General features: G+C 44.8%; 1 protein-coding gene across 2 annotated transcripts in view; it reads left to right on the forward strand.

Annotated features, from left to right (window-relative positions):
* The window catches only part of CARMIL1 (capping protein regulator and myosin 1 linker 1), a 477,665-nt gene that overhangs the window by 390,200 nt on the left and 67,019 nt on the right, over window positions 1–20,446 (forward strand). The window contains exon 30 of one of the 2 annotated variants that reach the window (XM_082259259.1): window positions 2,599–2,616. The exons of the other annotated variant lie outside the window; for it this stretch is intronic. Coding sequence (XP_082115385.1) covers window positions 2,599–2,616 — 18 coding nt within the window. The remainder of the gene's footprint in view (window positions 1–2,598; window positions 2,617–20,446) is intronic. 2 annotated transcript variants of the gene reach the window in all.

Raw genomic sequence — 20,446 nt, forward strand, 5'->3', positions numbered from 1 at the left:
CCCATGGCCACATTCTTCTTGGTGTGTACTTTTCTTCAGGGAGTTAGGCCTCCAGTGCGGTCTCTGTTGCCGCCTTGGGACCTCAATTTGGTGCTCTGTCCTCCAGGAGTCTCCTTTTAAAAATCTCTGGCAGATTCCCCTGCTTACGCTGTCCCAGAAGATGGCATTTTTGGTGGCTTTCACCTCTGTACGCAGGGTGTCGGAATTGGCAGCTTTACCTTGTCGTTCACCTTACTTGGTGTTTCACAGAGATAAGGTGGTACTTCGCTCCTGCCTGTCGTTCTTTCCTCAGGTTGTCTCTGATTTTCATTTGAATGAAGACATTGTGTTGCCTTCCCTGAGTCCCAGGCCAAAACATCTGAAGGAAAATGCTTTGCATGCCTTGGATGTGGACCAGGCGATAAGGGTTTACCTGGCAGCTACGGAATCTTTTAGGAAATCAGACCCACTATTTGTGCTTATGGATGGACCTTGGAAAGGGTAGTACGGTTCCTCTGTGACCATTTCCGAGTTGATCAGACATACAGTGATTCAGGCCTATTCCATCAAGGGTCAGGTTCCTCCTTTCCCTGTCAAGGTGCACTCTACTCGGGCCTCAGTGCCTCCTGGGCCTTCCGTCATCAGGCATCAGTGACGCAGGTTTGCAAGTCAGCCACCTGGTCATCAGTGCACACTTTCACAATGTTCTATGAAGTGGATGTGTTGGCATCTGCGGATGCTTCCTTTGGCCGCAAGGTTTTGCAGACTGCTGTTTAGAGGACATGGTCCTCTTTTGAGGGTGTATTGTGTTTGTTTTAAGGTGAGCTCCAGCTGTTTTGGTGGAGCTCCTGTTTACCTGGTTGGCTATCGTTAGCTTTGGGAATTTGTTTTTCGCTGTTCCCACCCCTCATGTTTAACACTGCTTTGGGACGTCCTAATGGTTAAGAAGATTAGTAGCTGTGTCTGTCAATGAACGAAAGAAAAAATTGGGTTTTTGACTTACCGTAAAATCCATTTCTCTGATGTTTATTGACGGACACAGCACCCACCTCTCTGTGGAGTTGTAGTTCTTCTGACACTACTTGTAACAAAACTGAGTACCTATAGCAGAGAGAGGGAGTATACCCCCCGGGACTGCCCATAGGTGTAGCCAGACTTTTTTACTGTTTGGTGTCCTACTCCTGTAGGGGGCAGTATAACCCAATGGTTAAGAAGATCAGGAGCTGTGTCCGTCAATGAAAATCAGAGGAATTGATTTTACGGTAATTCAAAAATAAAAAAAAATTTGGCACACTATAGAACACACAACCAAACTAAATGACGACAATCAACTGAACGTCATGGAGTGTTGCTGCTTGTCATGCAGGTTCAAACATGTTCAAGGTCACAACGCATGCAGTTATAACTGGTTCTGACTGCTTCGTTTACTAGGTGGAATTAGTCTCGTTATTTAATAAACCTACCTCATATAGTCTATGCCCTTGTTCCCAGTTCAAGACTCTTGGTAATATATATATATTTCCTAGACACTGGTGTATAATATAAGGGATATTATGAATCCTCAGTGTACCCATGTAATCAAGCTCCGTTTTACGCTGCTTATGTCTTTATGCAATGTCAGAAAGAAGCTTAATTTAGACTTTGATCAGTAGTAAAGCATCAATATTGTAAAAAAAAAAGAAAAAAAAAATTAAAAAATGCATTATGGAACTACCAACAATGTTTAATATGCATCTATCACTATCTTTGGAAAGTGTAATTTGCTTGTAATTGTTTCAGATTCTATTTTAATAGGTCATTTTTTTAGTTAATTTTTGACACAGATTTGTGTCCGATTTTGTAATTTCATTATTTAAGAAATAATCTAGAACTATTTATACATATTCAGTAGATTTTACCAAACTTACAATTTAGTGATGCAATCAAATATTTACCAATATATAGACATTTAATCAAATGTAAAAAAAATATACTAAACCATCCCCATTACTTTGTGGTTAACCAAGTTAAGGTATATGCACCCAAGATGATTATCTGGCAAATTATGTTTATTCTGTGGTGAATGTGTGAGCATATAAGTATGTATATACAGTGTGTATATATATATATATATATATATATATATATATATATAAAATAATCGAACAGCCAAAACATTATGATCACTTACTGGTGAAGTGAATGACATTGATTATCTCATTACAATGGCATCTGAAAATGGGTGGGATATATATATATATATATATATATATATATATATATATATATATATATTAGGCAGCAATTGATTATGTCCCTGAAGTTGATGTGATTAAATGAACAAAAAAAAGGCAAGCTTAAGGATTTGAGCGACTTTGACAAGGGCCAAATTGTAATGGCTAGACAACTGTGTTAGAGCAGGATCGTTTTACTTGTTATGGATGGAGGAATTTGCTAATTAAAGTGTGATGAGCAGAAGAGTCTATTACTATGTTTCCTCTTCTTTCTCTAACTTGACCAGTCCTTTTGTTTATTTTGCTGTAACCTATTTTTCCCAACTTACTTTCTTAGAAATGTGCTTTTTTTCTCTCATTTCTTTTTTTATTCATACTCTGTCCACTTTCTTCTTGCTGCTTGGAGACTCTCTGCTGTAGAAGTGTAAGTACCTTTCTTTTCTCTGCTTTTTTCTGTGTCCTTTTACTTTAATGCTTTATCTCTCCCTAAATATCTGACTCATCAGTGATTGCAAAGTCCTTCTACAGTTTTTTGAATTAGGGGTTAGCAAGCACCTTTGCTTATAGTTAATAATCACGAGTGCTACATTTTCTGCATTATTTTATAAAACTTGTAAATATAAATGTAAATTAAAAAATATATGGAAACCCCCAGGGTTTTCTTTAGCAGCAAAAGACAATAAATTGAATAATTCTCCAATAGTTAAAGAAAAATGAATTTTTGTTATTGTTACAATTGTTAAAAATGTGGAAATTCCTCATACCTGCCTCTATCAGGGTTGTCACCTTTTTTCTGTATCATATTGGGGCCAGAGGTCATATTTTAATCTATGTAGGTTATTAACATTTGTAACAATAAAAAATATATAGATTTTTTTAAACCATTTGGGAATTGTTCTATTTATTGTTTTATTCTGCATAAAAAAACCCTGGAGGATTTTCTATTTATTTCTTGTACAATATTTGGGGTGTGCAGCATTTATACCACTATGTGGGTCTCCTGTCTAATTAAACAATATATTGCTAATTTTTTTCCCCTAAGGGCTCTTTCACACGGTCCGCTCCGTAGGCGGATCCGTGTTGCTCAGCGGGGATCGACCCGCGATCCCCGCTGAGCCGGGCGGATGACAGCTCCGTCTCCGCTTGCAGAGCGGAGAGGGAGGTGTCTCAGCCCCCGCTGCCCTCTATGGGGGATCGGATGAGAGCGGACCGCTTGTCCGCTCTCATCAGATCCGATCCGCTCCAATTACTGAACGGATGGAAAAATAGGGTTTCCATCCGTCCAGATTTCAAGCACAGGATCGGATGCGGATGGCAGCGAGTGTCAGCGGAGGTGTCTCCGCTGACACCCGCTGCCCCATAGAGCTGCATGGAGGATCAGATCCGCCTAAAAAACTGACAGGCGGATCTGATCGGATCGCCCGTGTGAAAGAGCCCTTACTCACTCAGAGCCAAAGTTATGTCTGACCAATAGCTTTTAATTTGATTTGTAATCGTAATGTGCAAAAAAACTGCAGGGTATTGTGGGCTGATATGAAACCAAAATTCTTAATTTTACAAACAAACATGCACAAGGACTGTGCAACACAACATGACAGCTATGGTTGGAACTTCACATTTTGGGAAAAAATGGCTGGATATAGGATGAATTTAAGGCTATATTCCCAACTCTGTGTTATACATGCTTGCCATATTAAAGGTGTGCTTTCCTGGAAACGACACCAATAATGCAGCACGTAGGATATATGCATTTGAATGCAGCCTAAAGTGTTCTCTATTTTATCCCTGTTTTGATCCCATAAACAGACAATGGATCTATTTTGTGGAACATGATTTCTGGGGCTTTCTAAGGGCTTACATTTTGATGCAGTATTCCTATATATAGTGGGAATTCACTATTAGATGTTAGACAGACATTTCAGAGTCAGTCCAAAGAGACTTCATTAAAATGAAAACAAATCCAGTTATATTCCAGCATTTTATTCTGAGAAGTTCACACTTTAAGTGTATAACAAAAGATTCATGTTTTGAGAAAACGGTTTAAGCAGACTAAGCTGCAGTGAAAATAAATCCTACTTGTGTAAACAGTAACTTTGCCGTTATTTTTGCTGTCAAATTCAGTAATCTGTAACTCACTGTATTGTGCAGCAAGACAGACCTCTTAGGTCTGCTATGGTTCCAACCTATCTCTGAGCTCTAGCAAGTACATTTTAAAAGGGACCTGTTGATATAGGATTAAGAAGACATCAACCATTGCATCTTGTGAGAAAGCAATGTTTGACACCAGGCCAGAATTTGTCAACCTTTTTTATTTTTTTTAACCTGAGGTACCCTTGAAAAAATTTCCAGGTCTTGGACCACCCCCGCTAGAAGGCTTTGTTAACACTGCTCTGACACGAAAGTAGTATGACTTCCGATCTGCCTTTTGCCCTGCTACTTAATGTCTGACTTCCATGCAAATTCAGTGAACATGATCTGACTTTGATCCGACCACATCGGGTCCTTTTTAGTCTGGTATGAATCTTGAAGAGGAACCCTACACCAAATAAAACAAAAATAAAATGGTGTGGCCGCCCCCTCCCCCCAACACCATACCAGACCCTTCAGTCTGGTATGGTGTTGGGGCGCTGCATGCTCGGATAAGGGTCTGGTATGGATTTTGAAAGGGGAAACCCCACGCCACAAAAGTAAAAAAAAAAAAAAAACCCCCCGTGGGGCCCCCACCAAAATCCAAACCAGAACTTTATGTGAGCCTGCAGCTCGGCAGGTCAAGAAATGAGGGGTATAAGTGAGTCCCCCCTCCTGGACCATACCAGGCCACAAGCCCTCAACATGGGGGGCTGGCTGATTTGGAGCAGAGGGGGCTTTGTGCCCCCCACCCCAAAGCACCTTGTCCCATGTTGATGAGGACAAGGGCCTCTTCCCGACAACCCCTTTACCAAGGGGGCCTCTGGATTCCCCCCTCCCCCATGTGAATGAGTATGGGGTATATTGTACCCCTACCCATTCACCCCAAAAAAAAGCGATGTAGCCTAAATAAAATCAAGAGACGATTTTTGACAAGTCCTTTCCTAAAATTGAAGAATGTCCCTCATCGTAGCTCCAATGTGTCTTCTTCCTCTGGTCTTCTCCCTCCGGTGCTGTGTTCTCCCTCCGGTCTTCTCCCTCTGATGCTGTGTTCTTCCTTCGGTGCTGTGTTCTTCCTCTGGTTTTCTCTCTCCGGTGCTGTCTTTTCTTCCAGTGCTGTCTTCTCCGCTGCCAACCTGGTCCTCTTCCAATGCTGGCTGCCTCCATTGTGTGCCAATTCTTATATAGCCATGGGGCGTCCCAAGGGGTGGAGTCTCATGGTGATGTCACCGGATGGCCATGCTCCATTGCTATATAAGAATGGCAGACAGCAGGAGCCAACACAATGGAGGCAGCCAGCAATGGAGGACTGGTTTGGAAGTGGAGAAGATAGAAGCGGCTGAGAAGATAGCAGAAGATAGCAGTGGCGGAGAGGACAGCACTGGAGGGAGAGGACCGGAGGAAGAACACAGCACTGGAGGGAGAAGACTGGAGGAAGAAGACACATTGGAGCTATGAGGGGGGCCATTCTTCACTTTTAATAAAGGACTTGTCAAAAACTGTCTCTTGATTTTAGTTACACTACACTGCTTTTTTTGGGGTGAATGGGTAGGGGTACAATATACCCCATACTCATTCACATAGGAGGGGGCCGGGATCTGGAGCACCTGAACCACCGCCCGCGGCTGTTAGAAAATGCCCCCACTCGCTCGCCCTCCCTCCTTCCTGGCCTACCAAGCTGCATGTTTGGGTAAGGGTCTAGTATGGATTGGGGGGGGTCTGCTTTTTTTTTTTTCAGTTTTCGTATGGGATTCTCCCTCAAGATCCTCAATGCACAAGTCGCATCCCACAAGTTGAATCACTTAAGATGATGATCACGACTTCCATTCAAATCAATGGGCTGAAATCATGCCCAAGTCGGACCAATGTAGTGCAGGAAGCATTTTTAAAGTCGGGCCCACACAAGTCAGACCAGTTAAGGCGGCTCTCATAGGGAACCATTGATTTTGACATGTCATGCAACTTATAGGATCCTAAAGAATTATACCTTACAGCTCATGGTACATTAGTGCAATAAATTCAATAACCTTTTAAATTTGTAATTAAACAAAGAATTGCATCGTGTATGTTACAGCCAGACAGACCACCTTGTTACCAACCCCCTACAAAATTTTCCATAACAACTTATAATGAATAATACCTGCTGAGAAGAAAAGTGTAAAGTAAAAATTGTGGTGTACTATTAACATTAGTGGTCAATGTAGAATGACCCCTTGCATTGGAGGTTAGTGGAAAACTGCCCCCTTGCATTGATGGTCAGTGTAGGCTGGAGATCAGTCCACCACTGCTCAGGTAGCCCCTGGCAACCTTGGAAGAAGCCTTCGGGTTTCACAGCATCCTGGTTAAGGAACACTGTTAGGCTGTTGAAGAAGAAGAACGGCCTGATACTCCACATGGTTAGAATAATCATTGACTATTAGGACTCTTGTTTAAGCCCACTTGTGATTTCTTCTCCTTAAATCCTGGTCACCCCTGAAGCCAGAGGCAAGGGGGAAACCAAGCTTATTCCTCGGAACTCTAGTCAAGATTTGTATAATATAATTCCCTGGGCCAGGAGCCTCCAAACTATGGCCCCAGCCTGTCATAGGATTTCATCCAGCCCTGATGTAATAAGGAGGGACTCCTAAGGTAGACTATGATGTATAGGGGGGCTTTGATGGTGGTGGGACTGGTATGGTAGACTCTAAATGGGGCTTCTGTGGAAACCTGATGCAAGGGAGGCTCAGATGGGGACCCTGATGTAAGGGGGGACTCCAAAGATGGACTCTGATTTAGGGGGGGCTCTGATAGAGACCTTTATGCAGGTGGGGGGCTCTAATGGGAACTCTGATGTAAGATGGGACTTGGCTTTGGTTTACTTTTGTTCTTTCTCATTTGTTGTGGATCATATCATGCCAATGTAAAAAAGATAGATCCTAGTAAAACGTATTCATTAATTTATGGTTCATTTATTTAGGCTAGGTTCACACATGTCTGGTGCAATTTCCAAAGCAGCTGTTCAATGATTCAGCTGCGATTTAGATGTGGTTCAGATGCAAATTTTTGGAGCCGGCAGCCACTGGTGTCTTTAAAGCTGTTGTATCCTCGAGAAAAAAACAAAAAACAAACCCTGCAGGACAAAGACATAATGAGCTAGTATGCATCGCTCATTTTGAAATACTTACCTTAGAATGCCCCGACACGGTCGTCTGGAGAACGCTGAGGGCACCGTCCAGCGCTGTGAGTGGCCGGAGCTGCGATGACGTCACTCCCACACATGCGCGCTGGAGTTTCACTTTCCGACAAGGACCTTCAGAGCGCATGCTCCCCATTGAGAACTGAATGTTAAAAAAAAACGGAATTTTTGTAAAATCTTACCTGTAAAATTCCTTTCTCTGAGTCCTCCGACAGTCGCCGCCTCTTCATATTCGTCACATATGGGGTATTGGACTTTGCTCCGAAGGAGTAGCTAGGCAACAGAATATGTTAACAGTAAAGCTTTAACATATCCCACCCTCAAGGGGTGGTCGCCTCAGTCAATACCCTCCTACTTCCTGCAACCATATCTCAGTTTTAGTGGAATAGCAGTAGAGTATACAATCAAACCCCAAAAGAGGGGCGGGGGCGGCGACTGTCGGAGGACTCAGAGAAAGGAATTTTACAGGTAAGATTTTACAAAAATTCCGTTTTCTCTTACGTCCTCCGACAGTCGCCGCCTCTTCATATTCGTCACATATGGGGACGTCCCAAAGCAGTGCAAACATGAGGGGTGGGAAACGCATCCGCGCCGAAAGGCAACGCAGTCTCCACATCAAAGAAAGGAACCTTACCAAAGGAAGAAAACCAGCTGGGCAACAGCAAAAATAAGTGCTCAACAGGAGCAACAACCCAGGAAAAGACAAAAAAACCAGGGGATACAAAACTTATCCCAACCGCCAGGAGTCCCCAACAAGGGACCCTAGGGAACAGCCGCACTAAGAACCTTGCGGCCAAAGGAAGCATCCGCCGATGCCTGAACATCTACTTTGTAGAATTTTGTGAAAGTGTGCACGGTCGACCAAGTCGCCGCCTTACACACCTGGGCTACAGAAGCCCCATGACGACAGGCCCAAGACGTACTCAGAGATCTAGTAGAGTGCGCCTTCACAGGCACAGGGGGAACCTTCCCCTGCAAAGCATAGGCCTGTTCAATGGTCTGCCTGATCCATTTGGCGATGGTAGAGGCCGAAGCCGCCATGCCCTTCCGAGGACCCTCTGGAAGAACAAACAAGGAGTCCGTCTTTCGAAAAGACTCAGTCGATTTAAGGTAAACCCTTATCGCCCGAACAACATCCAGAGAGTGCAATCTCACCTCCTTTGGATGTTTAGGCTTCGTGCACAACGAAGGCAAGACAATATCCTCATTAAGATGGAATTCTGAAACTCGTTTCGGCAGAAAAGAAGGATTAGGTCGCAAGACCACCTTATCCAAATGAATAACCAGGTACGGAGACTTGCAGGACAAAGCCGCCAGTTCCGACACTCTGCGAGCCGAAGTGATCGCCACCAAAAAGGCGACCTTTTTGGACAACATAGACAACGAGATCTCCCTGATCTGTTCAAAAGGAGCACGTTGTAACACAGAGAGAACGAGATTCAAGTCCCAAGGGGGCAGAGGATCCCGCCTCGGGGGAACCAGATGCCGCACACCCTGAACAAAGGTGCCAACCAAGGGGTTGGAAGCCACGGGACGTTGAAACAGAACGGCCAGAGCAGACACCTGACCCTTTATCGTAGCCAGCGCCAAACGCTGATCAACCCCCGTTTGAAGGAAAGACAGCACACGGGACACCGAGTACGTGCGGGGTGAAAACCCCTTGGACTCACACCAGGCAAAATAGGCCTTCCAAGTACGGTAATAAACCTTCCCCGAGGAAGACTTCCTCGCGTTGATTAAAGCATGAACGACCTCCGGAGAGAGACCCCTCTCCTTCAGGACCTCGGTCTCAACAGCCAGGCCGTCAAAGCCAGCGACTGTAAAGCAGGATGGTATATCGGTCCTTGAGACAGTAGATCGTCTCGAAGAGGCAGACGCCACGGGGCGTCGACCGCCAGATTCACGAGGTCTGCGTACCAGGACCGGCGAGGCCAGTCCGGTGCCACAAGAATCACCGTGTTGCGTTCCGAGTGTAACCTGCGAAGGAACCTGGACAGCAACTGAATCGGTGGAAACGCGTACATCAGCCTGTACTGATGCCACGGGGCCACTAACGCGTCCGACGCGTCTGCCCGAGGGTCGCGCGTCCTTGCCACGAACCTCCTCACCTTGTTGTTGAGGCGAGACGCGAACAGGTCCACATCTGGAAGACCCCACTTCGCGCACAACGTCTGGAAGACAGCCGGATGGAGAGACCATTCCCCCTGATCCAGGGTCTGGCGACTCAGATAGTCCGCCTGCCAGTTCTCCACTCCCGGAATGTGAACCGCCGTTATCGCCGGGACATGAGTCTCGGCCCAAGACAGAATGTCGGCCACTTCTCGAGCCGCTCGGGCACTCCTGGTGCCCCCTTGGTGGTTGATGTAGGCCACCGCCGTGGCATTGTCTGTCTGCACCCGAACCGGGCAACCCTGCAGCCGGTCCGTCCAGCGATGAAGACAGAGATTTATCGCACGCAATTCCAGAATGTTGATCGGAAGGGAAGACTCCCCCTCCGACCAAGTCCCCTGAGCGGACAGAACGCCCAGAACTCCACCCCAGCCCGACAGGCTGGCATCCGTGGTGATTACCGTCCACGAGATCGGACGAAACGACTTGCCCCCGGACACCAACGGGGACTGGAGCCACCACAGAAGGTCTTCCCTGGTGCGAAGACTCAACGAGATTTGAAGATCCAGAGATTGAGGTCGCCCGTCCCACCTGGACAGGATCTCCGCTTGGAGACCCCGCGTGTGAAACTGTGCGAAAGGAATCGCCTCGAAGGCCGAGACCATCAATCCCAGACATCTCATACACGTCCGCAGAGACGAGTTCGGAACGTCCCTGAGGGACCTGACTTCCTCCCGGAGAGTCCTGAGTTTGTCTTCCGGCAGGAAGACCTTCGCCTGCACCGAGTCCAGTATCATTCCCAGATAGGGGAGACGAACCGACGGACTCAGTGTCGACTTTGGAAAATTTATCGTCCAACCAAACTCCTGCAGAGTTTGCATTGTGACAGACAGGTCCTCCTCCAGACCCTGTCTGGTCGCAGACCGAACCAGAATGTCGTCCAGATACCCCAGGACAGAAACGCCCTGGGCCCTCAATAATGCCAGAACCGGTGCAAGCACCTTGGTGAAGACCCGCGGAGCCGAGGCGAGGCCAAAGGGCAACGCCACGAACTGGTAGTGATCCTCCGCAATGGCAAATCGAAGGTACCTCTGATGACCCTCGAATATGGGGATGTGAAGGTACGCATCCTTCAAATCGATGGAGGCCATGAATTCCCCCAGAACCAGGGCAGCCACCACCGACCGCAGGGATTCCATGCGGAACTTGCGAACCCGCACAGAGCGGTTCAGAGCCTTCAAGTCCAGAATCGGACGAACCTTGCCCTCCTTTCTGGGCACGGTGAACAGATTGGAATAAAACCCCCGAAACCTGTCCCGATGAGGCACCGGAACCACCACTCCCTGAGCCCTCAGGTCCCGCACCGCCAGGTGCAGGTCCCGCAGGCGCTCTGGAGACAGTTGAAGATTTGAGGGAAAAAATCTGCTCTCCGGCCGAGAGAGAAACTCGATCTTGTAACCAGATCGAACGATTTCCAGAACCCATCTGTCCCGCACACGGGCCAACCAGGGCTGAAGAAAACCGAGCAAGCGTCCCCCCACCCCAAAACTGGGTGAGGGCGCCCCTTCAGGCCGAACTGTTATGGGCTGCAGGTCCGGATTGGCCGGACTTCTGTTTCCCAGACCAGGGCTTCTTCTGAGAGCCTTGACCTTTGAACGGTTTGCCCTTGTAGTGCGGCCGAAAGGCACGAAAGGACCCCTGAGGGGGCCGAAAATTTGCATGCTTCTTCCCAGAAGCCCCCTTAGCCTTGGGGAAATGGGGCAAGAGAGTGCTCTTACCCCCGGTGATCCCCTTAATCAACACATCCAGGGACTCCCCAAAAAGGCGAGACCCATCATAAGGCAGATTGGCTAAGGTCTTACGTGAAGATTGGTCCACCGACCAACATTTTAACCAAACCAGGCGGCGAGACAACACCGCCACGCTGTGCACACGTGCAGCCAACGGAATCAGGTCCAGGTCCGCATCACACAGATACATGACACCCTGGTGGATCTGATCCACCATATCCAGGGTCGCCGGCGAGGCCGAATCGGCCACTAGGACGCGCCTAAGCATCTGCGTCCAACTTGCGATCGCCTGGGCCGCCATGAGAGAAGCAAACAGAGCCTTAAGCATAGAACCCGTAACAGAATAAGTATGACGGGCAAGAGACTCCAGTCTCCTATCCGTGGCATCACGGAAAACAGGGGAACCCTCTGCAGGAATCGCAGTGGCTTTGTTCAAAACCGCAATTGCATGATCCACTGGTGGAGGCACACACCACCTTTCATCAGTGGCAGGCGAAAAAGGATAACGCAGCTTGAATTTACTTGGTACCGCAAAAGGTTTGCGCAGATCGCGCCATTGATCCTTAACAGCGCGCTGAAAATCAGCATTGCAGGGAAAAACCTGCGGCGTCCTGCGTTTTCTCTGCGTCCCATAAGCCGCCAAGGCAGCGGGGGGACACACTTCGTCCTGCAAACGCAGCGTTTGCTTAATGGAAGCAATCAACTCATCCATGATTGCAAGCTCTTCAGGCGAGCCAGGGGGAGAATTATCGACCCCCTCAACTTCAGCCTCCACCTCAGACCCCACTAGATCAAGAGAGGAGCGGGACCCCGATAAGGAGGCCCCTGCCAGAACAGCCCCATCACCTTCACCCTCAGAATCAGAGGAAAGAGCAACTCTGGGCCTTTTAGTAGATTGAGCAGCCACCAGCATTTGCACCTGAGCAGCAAGGCCAGCCACAATAGTGGCTAAATCCCCCCCTGGGGGGGAAACAGCGGTCCCCTGGCTTTCCACCAATACTGTAGGAAATTTGCCCTCCTGAGAATCCATTGCCCCTGTAATGCCAGACAACCAAGGGTTAACTGCCCCTTTTTAGCAAGCGCGGCAAGCGCAGCCCACCGCACCACACTCAAGCACAATGAGACCCCCACAGGGAATATGCAAACTGAACACAGGCAATGGATAGCAAGAACAGAAGGATAAAACCTGAGGAGACCCTCGCCGCTGCTGCTGCCTCGATCGGTGTTCCTGGAAAGAGGAAGTGATGTTGCCAGGGCGCTCTATGTAAGCCTATGGAGGCTACAAGAAAATGGCCGCCATGCATGTAAACCATGCGGCCGGAGCGGGTGTAGGCAAAATGGCGTCGTTTGGCGCCGAAACCGCCGCTCCACAGTGCATTAAAACACACATTACATTCCAATATAAGAATACATGTCAGATCGCCGCAGCGATCGCTGTATATGCCCAAACATGCCAAAAAAACATGCCCCACAGCACACAGCTTCTCACACTGCCCAGTCTGACACACACAGTGTCATACAGCTCCCCCCCCCCCCCCCTTGCAGCCCACAGCATGCAGCCGAGAGATAGGGAGACAAGCAGTGTGAATAGAGGCAGGTTACACAGTCCCAGACTGACACCCCCCCAGACAGACAGGTCCCCACATAGATACACTTACCTCACATGGCGTGGGGGACCCGCACAGGCGAACAAGCCGCTGCACATGAGGCAGGGAGAGTCGCAATTCAAGACGCACAAAATGGGGGTTAAGAAACCGCACAGCGTCCAGTGAGGTAGCCACCTCACCAATCATCCCTGCACCGAACAGGGATGGGTCGTTCACTATGCCAGGAGCGTTACCTGGCTGAACGCTCGATGGCAGACTGGGAAGCCACTGACCCACGACCTGCGACCAGGGGGATCAGCCCGAGACCCAGTCCGCATGATCCTCTTCGTCCGAAGAACTAACTAAAGCTGACAAAATAACAGCTAATTAAAGGTAGAGAGAAAAACTCAAACAAAATATTAAAAAGAAGAAAGAGTCTGGGACAGAAAGTCCCAGCACAGAGAGAGCCAGCCACTCCTGACAAGCTAGACATTAAAACTGGGATATGGTTGCAGGAAGTAGGAGGGTATTGACTGAGGGGACCACCCCTTGAGGGTGGGATATGTTAAAGCTTTATTGTTAACATATTCTGTTGCCTAGCTACTCCTTCGGAGCAAAGTCTAATACCCCATATGTGACGAATATGAAGAGGCGGCGACTGTCGGAGGACGTAAGAGAAAAAAAACTTTGCTGGCAAAAAAAAGTTAAAAAAAAGTGTGGGGGTACTGCACCACACTGCTCAGAAAAAAAACAGGACTCTTTAAAGAGGTTGTAAACCTCCAAATTTTATTTTTTTAAAAAACCTGAAAGACAAACACATAATGAGCTAGTATGCATCGCATACTAGCTCATTATGAAATACTTACCTAAGAATGAAGTCTCGAGGCGCCGACCGCTCATCTCTCTCGTGGGTGACATATTCTGTCACCCTTCTTCCGGGTTTGAGGCATCTGGCCATCTGATTGGCTGGACCCGCGATTACGTCACTTCCGCGCATGCGCGCGGGAGCCGACGCTCATGGCATGGGGCTCTGAAGGAACGGCACCAGCGGCCGTTCCTTCAGAGCGCATGCACCAGTGATGTCACTGGCTGCATTTAAGGTAAATATCTCCTAAACGGTACATGTTTAGGAGATCTTTACAGTACCTATAGGTAAGCCTTATCATAGGCTTACCTATAGGTAAAACTTGCAGAGGAGGGTTTACTTCCTCTTTAAATTTACAGGTAATTTGCACTGCCACTGCACCGCATATATGTGAACCATCTCCATAAAAAGCTGTTTTGGTTCACGTCATTTGAACAAGATGTGCTACAAAACTCATCCAATTCACATATACGTGAACGGAGCCCTTTAAAACTGATTTATTTATTTATTTTTAGCCCACAAATATTTGTAAAATTTACAATGATTCCCTCATAGTAAAAAGTTTAGAGGCCACTGATCTGGGCAATAGGGTTTTCAAGACTCTCTAAATAATTGAATACCAAAAGTCCTTTTACCAACAGCTGCTACAGCCATTATGAAGCCAAACAATGTTTGTAAAGTGCCCCGATGCATCTTCTGTAACGGTGAACATTTTTGGAAAATCGAATTGTGCATTGCCTTTAAAGTGATACTAAACAGAGAAGTGTTAATTTCCATAATTCATTCCATAAATCGTATATATCATGGCACTGTATTTTGTTTTTTTGTTTTTTAAATGCTCCTAAGTACCTTATTCCTGCAGTGCTGTTGTGTGGTCACTTGATCTTTCCCTGTTCTTTGACATCTGTAGGGTAAGATGTTTGGTTTTGGGGGGGGGGGGTCTTCTATTACCCTGCTGATGTATGCTCTCTACAATGCCAGTCACCTGACTAAAAGTTCAAATTAAATTATAAATACCAAAAAACAGTTTTATAGCTCTGTATAAATCTTTGTTGTGCATCAGATGTGTATTAATATGGTGTAGGCAGAATCAAAGATGATTGACACTAATTTTAATTTTGTTCAGACATCTGAGCAATTAAACTTGATTTATTTAATACTGATTTTATGGATGGGGTTTCCACCATAACAATGACCCAAAATATACCGCCAAGGCAACAAAGGAATGGATCAAGAGGAAGCACTTTAAGGTCATGGAGTGGCTAGTCTATCTCCAGAACGTAATCCTATATAAAATGGGTTTTGCTTGGGGATCAAATACTTATTTTACTCACTGAACTGAAACTTAATTTATAGTATTTGTTTTATGTGTGTTTTCTGGATTTTTGGTTGATATTCTGTCTCTATCATTTAAAATATCATTTAAAATACACCAATGATAAAAATTATAGACCCTTCATTTCTTTATAAGTGGACAAACTTACAAAACCTGCAGGGGATCAAATAATTATTTTACCCACTGTATATTGCATTTAATGAAAGTTGTTCATAGCCTGGGTTTAATTACACTTTAAGAATATGTGGAAGGGGCTTTAAGCACAGATTACTGCAGTAACCTTGCCATTGGAGTCTTCTCATTGGAATTGTAAAAAAGCAATGGGTAAATCAACCTATAAGTGCATGCAAAAGCATACATTTATGTTTTTATATTGAGTTTTCTTTAAACCATAATCCATTTCAGTGTTCTGTGTGGAATCCTAAAGCGACTGGATAGCCTACATCAATGTACCATGAGCAAGTAAATTAGAGAAGACTGAGGGGACATTGTGGCATTGATGTGGAACTTTTTTGGCAGTCTGTAGCATGCCTTACTGTTACTTTAAAGATAGCCAGCTTAGCAACTAATGCCCCATACACAAGTGCAGATTATCTGCAGACTTTTTTCTGTAGACTTACCTTTTCTATGTAGTGCAAGGGCCTGCCGGATTGCATACAAATTGAAAGTGTTTAGGTTTGACCTCATATTATATGGTTTTGGTAAGTCTGCAGACAAAAGTCTGCAGATAATCTGCACGTGTGTATGGGGCATTAGTCTCATGAATGGCTCAAGTCCTCTAGCTGCTCAATTTATTAACCTTTTTACTTGTATTATAGTCTTTACTGTGCGATATGGAATTTTATAGTTTATATTTAAAATGTATATGATGAATTGTACTTGTTGCTTTATTTCTGTGAAGAAACTACTGTGTTTATGAAAAAATAATCATGCTTGTTAGGAGACCATGCTTTTTTTTTTTTTTTTTTTAATTCCTGGTTTATGGCTCATTCATATACTGTATGCTATTTATGGCAAGGTGCATCTAATTTGCTTGTAGTTTTTCCATTGTTATAATTTTTCCAATGCAGTTTTGTTTAAAATCCCGTATGCTGCATTTTGCCCACAGTTTTCCCCACATGTATCTTCCATAGTGCTGCATAATGTGTAAGGCATAGGTTAGATGCATTTTATCTGTACTAATTGCTGCTAGCTGCAGATATTGGATGGCTCAGATACAAGGTACAACCTGAAAAAAACAGACACAATATTTACAGTGAGAAAAAATGTTTGTGGTGTTCGTGCCAACAAAAACCTGCACAAAGGGAGTGATAAAAAGATATATATCTATAAATGTAAAGAATGTGAAAATAAATAAATAATTCATGAAAAGTGCAGGATTAAATCCTAATATAGGAGCTGCAATAAACACGTGAATATGTGAAATATGAAAAGGAACTAAATATTGCTAAATAAAAAATTGCGCTCAACTAAAAAACACTTGTGCTACAATAAATACCTTATATAAAGGCAAAACCAGGTGCATATTATAGTGCAACAATACGCATATAACATAGAAAATAGTGAATAATCATGTGCAATCATAGACCCATTATAAAGTGGACTAAACCAATAATACAAAATAAATAAATTAGATAAATGAATAGTCCATAGTGATAGCAATGAATGTCTGATTTAAATAGAAAATTTGATGGTGACAGTAATGGCAGCACTTAATAGGTTGTGTACACCTCCACCAAATACACAGGAACACCCGGTGTGCAATCAAGGCTTACCGGATGAAATGGACCCCTTAAATTACAGGGGGTCAATGAAAGCAGACTCAGGACACCGGAGATATAGACACCCGATACCAGGACAAGCACCACTTCCAATATACTTCCAATATACTCCAAGCAGATCCTCCTTTGATTGCACTAAAACTGGGGATGGACTCTGCGCTCTAAAAAGCATTGGTGGTGGATTGCTCTTCAGGCTACATCTGTTCTGTTATGTTTAGATTCAGAAAAATGGGAAAGCATGCAGTTAGGGTTGCCACCCCATCTCTTTAACCCAGGACATATAATAATTACACAGGTTCTGAGGCTCTGGATATTAGCCTCAGAACCTGTGTAATTATTATGTGTCCTGAGTTAAAGAGATGGGGTGGCATCCCTAACTGCATGCTTTCCTATTTTTCTGAATCTAAACATAACAGAACAGAGGTAGCCTGAAGAGCAATCCACCACCAATGCTTTTTAGAGCGCAGAGTCCATCCCCAGTTTTAGTGAAATCAAAGGAGGATCTGCTTGGAGTATATTGGAAGTGGTGCCTGTCCTGGTATCGGGTGTCTATATCTCCGGTGTCTTGAGTCTGCTTTCATTGACCCCCTGTAATTTAAGGGGTCCATTTCATCCGGTAAGCCTTGATTGCACACCGGGTGTTCCTGTGTATTTGGTGGAGGTGTACACAACCTATTAAGTGCTGCCATTACTGTCACCATCAAATTTTCTATTTAAATCGGACATTCATTGTTATCACTATGGACTATTCATTTATCTAATTTATTTATTTTGTAATTATTGGTTTAGTCCACTTTATAATGGGTCTATGATTGCACATGATTATTCGCTATTTTGTATGTTATCTGCGAATTGTTGGACTATAATATGCACCTGGTTTTGCCTTTATATAAGGTATTTATTGTTGCACAAGTGTTTTTTAGTTGAGCGCAATTTTTTATTTAGCAATATTTAGTTCCTTTACAATATTTACAGTATATATTGTGTTCTTAACCACTTGCCGACCGCCGCACGACTATCTACGTCGGCGGTCAGCCCCTCACAGGCAAACTAACGTAGGGCTACGTTGCTTGCTTGTGAGGGTCTAGGGAGCGAGCGCGCGCCCCCGGAGGCGCGCTCCCGCTCCCGCGTGGTCACGGACCCCCCCGCGCGTGTGACCAGCGGACCCGATGTCCGCCGGCCACTCGGCGATCGGCGGGGGAGAGGGAGAATGTCAGGCAGCTTGTGTAAACAAGCTTCCTGTCATTCTCCTCGCTGCAAAGACACTGATCACATGGATCTACTATGTAGATCCGTTGATCAGTGTCCTTACAGCTGAAGCCACAGCCAATCACAGTAGAAAGCACGCCCCTAGGGACACACACAGCCCCTCCCTCCCAAATAAAGTTAACCCCTTCACTACCAGTGTATTTTTACAGTAACAGTGCATATATATAGCACTGATTACTGTAGAAATGTCACTGGTAACCCCAAAAGTGTCAAAAATGTCAGTCAAGGGTCCGATCTGTCCGCCGCAATGTCGAAGTACCGCAAAAAAAATCGCAGATCGCCGCCATTATGCGTTAAAAAAAAAAACAACAAAAATGACAAAAATCTTTCCCTTTGTTAGTAAACGCGATAACTTTTGCGCAAACCAATCAAAATACGCTTTTTGCGATTTTTTTTTTACCAAACATAGGTAGCATAAAACAAATTGGCCGAAAATTTAAAAAAATTTTGATTTTTACATTTTTTTTGGGGGGAATTTCATATAAAAAAATGTGAAAAATATTGCTATTTTTGCAAAATTGACGCTCTTTTTTTGTTTATAGCGCGTGATCAAAAAATCGCACAGGTGATCAAATACCACCAAAAGAAAGCTCTGTTTGTGGGAAAAAAAGGACGCCAAATTCGTTTAGGTACAGCGTCGCACGACCGCGCAATTGTCCGTTAAAGTCACGCAGTGCCGAATCGCAAAATACCCCCTGGTCGGAATGGGGGTAAAATCTTCCGGGGCTTAAGTGGTTAAATAATACATTTCTGATTAAAGGTAGTTTAAGACAGGACATCTCTAGCACTAATACTACTATGTCAAAATTATGAAGAACTTGGACTACATTACATGTTTATCTTAGTAAAACGGTATCCTAGTTAATTAAACCTGTCACAAGCCTATGTAATCCAAGCAGAGTTTTAAAAAAAGATTGTTAGTAGAAGTTACCTTTAATAAAAAACCTCATGTGAAAAAGATCAGTAGATCCAGAAATATACAGTAGGTATTTAACATTTATTTAACATTTTACTAGAGCTAGAAATCTAGACAATTTCAATTATATTAAGTCTTTACATTTTCTAGATCTAGAAATGTAGACCATTTAAATTATATAAAGTCTTTACATTTCTTTAAAATGTAAAACCTAATCCTGCTCCTCCTGCTATTGAACCTTCCCATCAGTCCTAGTGTTTTCCCACACATTTCTGCACCAGTAGAGAGTCAGGAAGGTGTGAGCAAAATCTAAAGCCCCGTACACACACGCGTCGAAAATTGGCAGGGAATTTTCGGCCAACGTCCGATGTGCCGACTTTCGGCTTGTTAGTATGATGCTTCCGACAACCAACTCCGACTTTTCGGCCGAAAAAAATCTGGTGTGCAGACTATAAAATTTTTGTTGGCCGTCAACACAACGGCTGATTTTCGTGCAGGCAGTCAGATTTCGACAGGGAAAAATCTGATGAGCAAGTCTGGGCATGCTAAGTGAAGAAAAAACAAAAAGAAAACTAACCAACACATGACATCACTTCTGAAGTAGAATTTTGTTGGCCGAGAAAATTCATGTGCAGTATAGGCACATTCCAACCAACAAAACACAACTTGGACAAAAGTCGGAGGATCGGTCAGCCGATAATCGTTGCGTGTGTACGAGGCTTTAGTTTTAAGCCTTATTCACACAAAGCAATTTGATCCATGCCCTGTGCAGGGCCGTGTTTTACCGGCATGGGGATACACAGGTGTGTGCATTCCCATGCCAGGATTCCCATAGCTTTCTATTGGGAAGCAGTTGCAGCACAAACATAGCTGCTGCTCCCAATGTGACATCTGTGCAGGTGCAAAGCCCCAAAAGCACCAAGGGTCAGTTCGGGAACATGCACCCACACAAATGTTAACCACCTGTGCATCCCCATGTGGGTAAACTCGACCCTGCATGGGGCATGGATCAAATTGCCTTGTGTGAACAAGGCCTAAGAAGACATGTGAAGGTTTACATATGACTTTCACTGTCTGATTCTCTGAATTTAGTGATCATTTTGACATGCAGTTTCCATTAATGATAAACCTGTCAGTATGGATGTTTGATTATCGTATCAAGGTTGAAAGGAGTAATGTAATAACCTACAAATAAACAAAAAAAAAGCTTATGGTCTAAGCTGGGCAAAATACACAATGTAGACTAATGAGGAGCATACTGTAATGTATCTGCTGTGTGTATTATGCCTTGGCTCTTTTG

This window comes from Pelophylax lessonae (genome assembly GCF_965119305.1).
Source record: "Pelophylax lessonae genome assembly, chromosome: 5".
Lineage (NCBI taxonomy): Eukaryota > Metazoa > Chordata > Amphibia > Anura > Ranidae > Pelophylax > Pelophylax lessonae.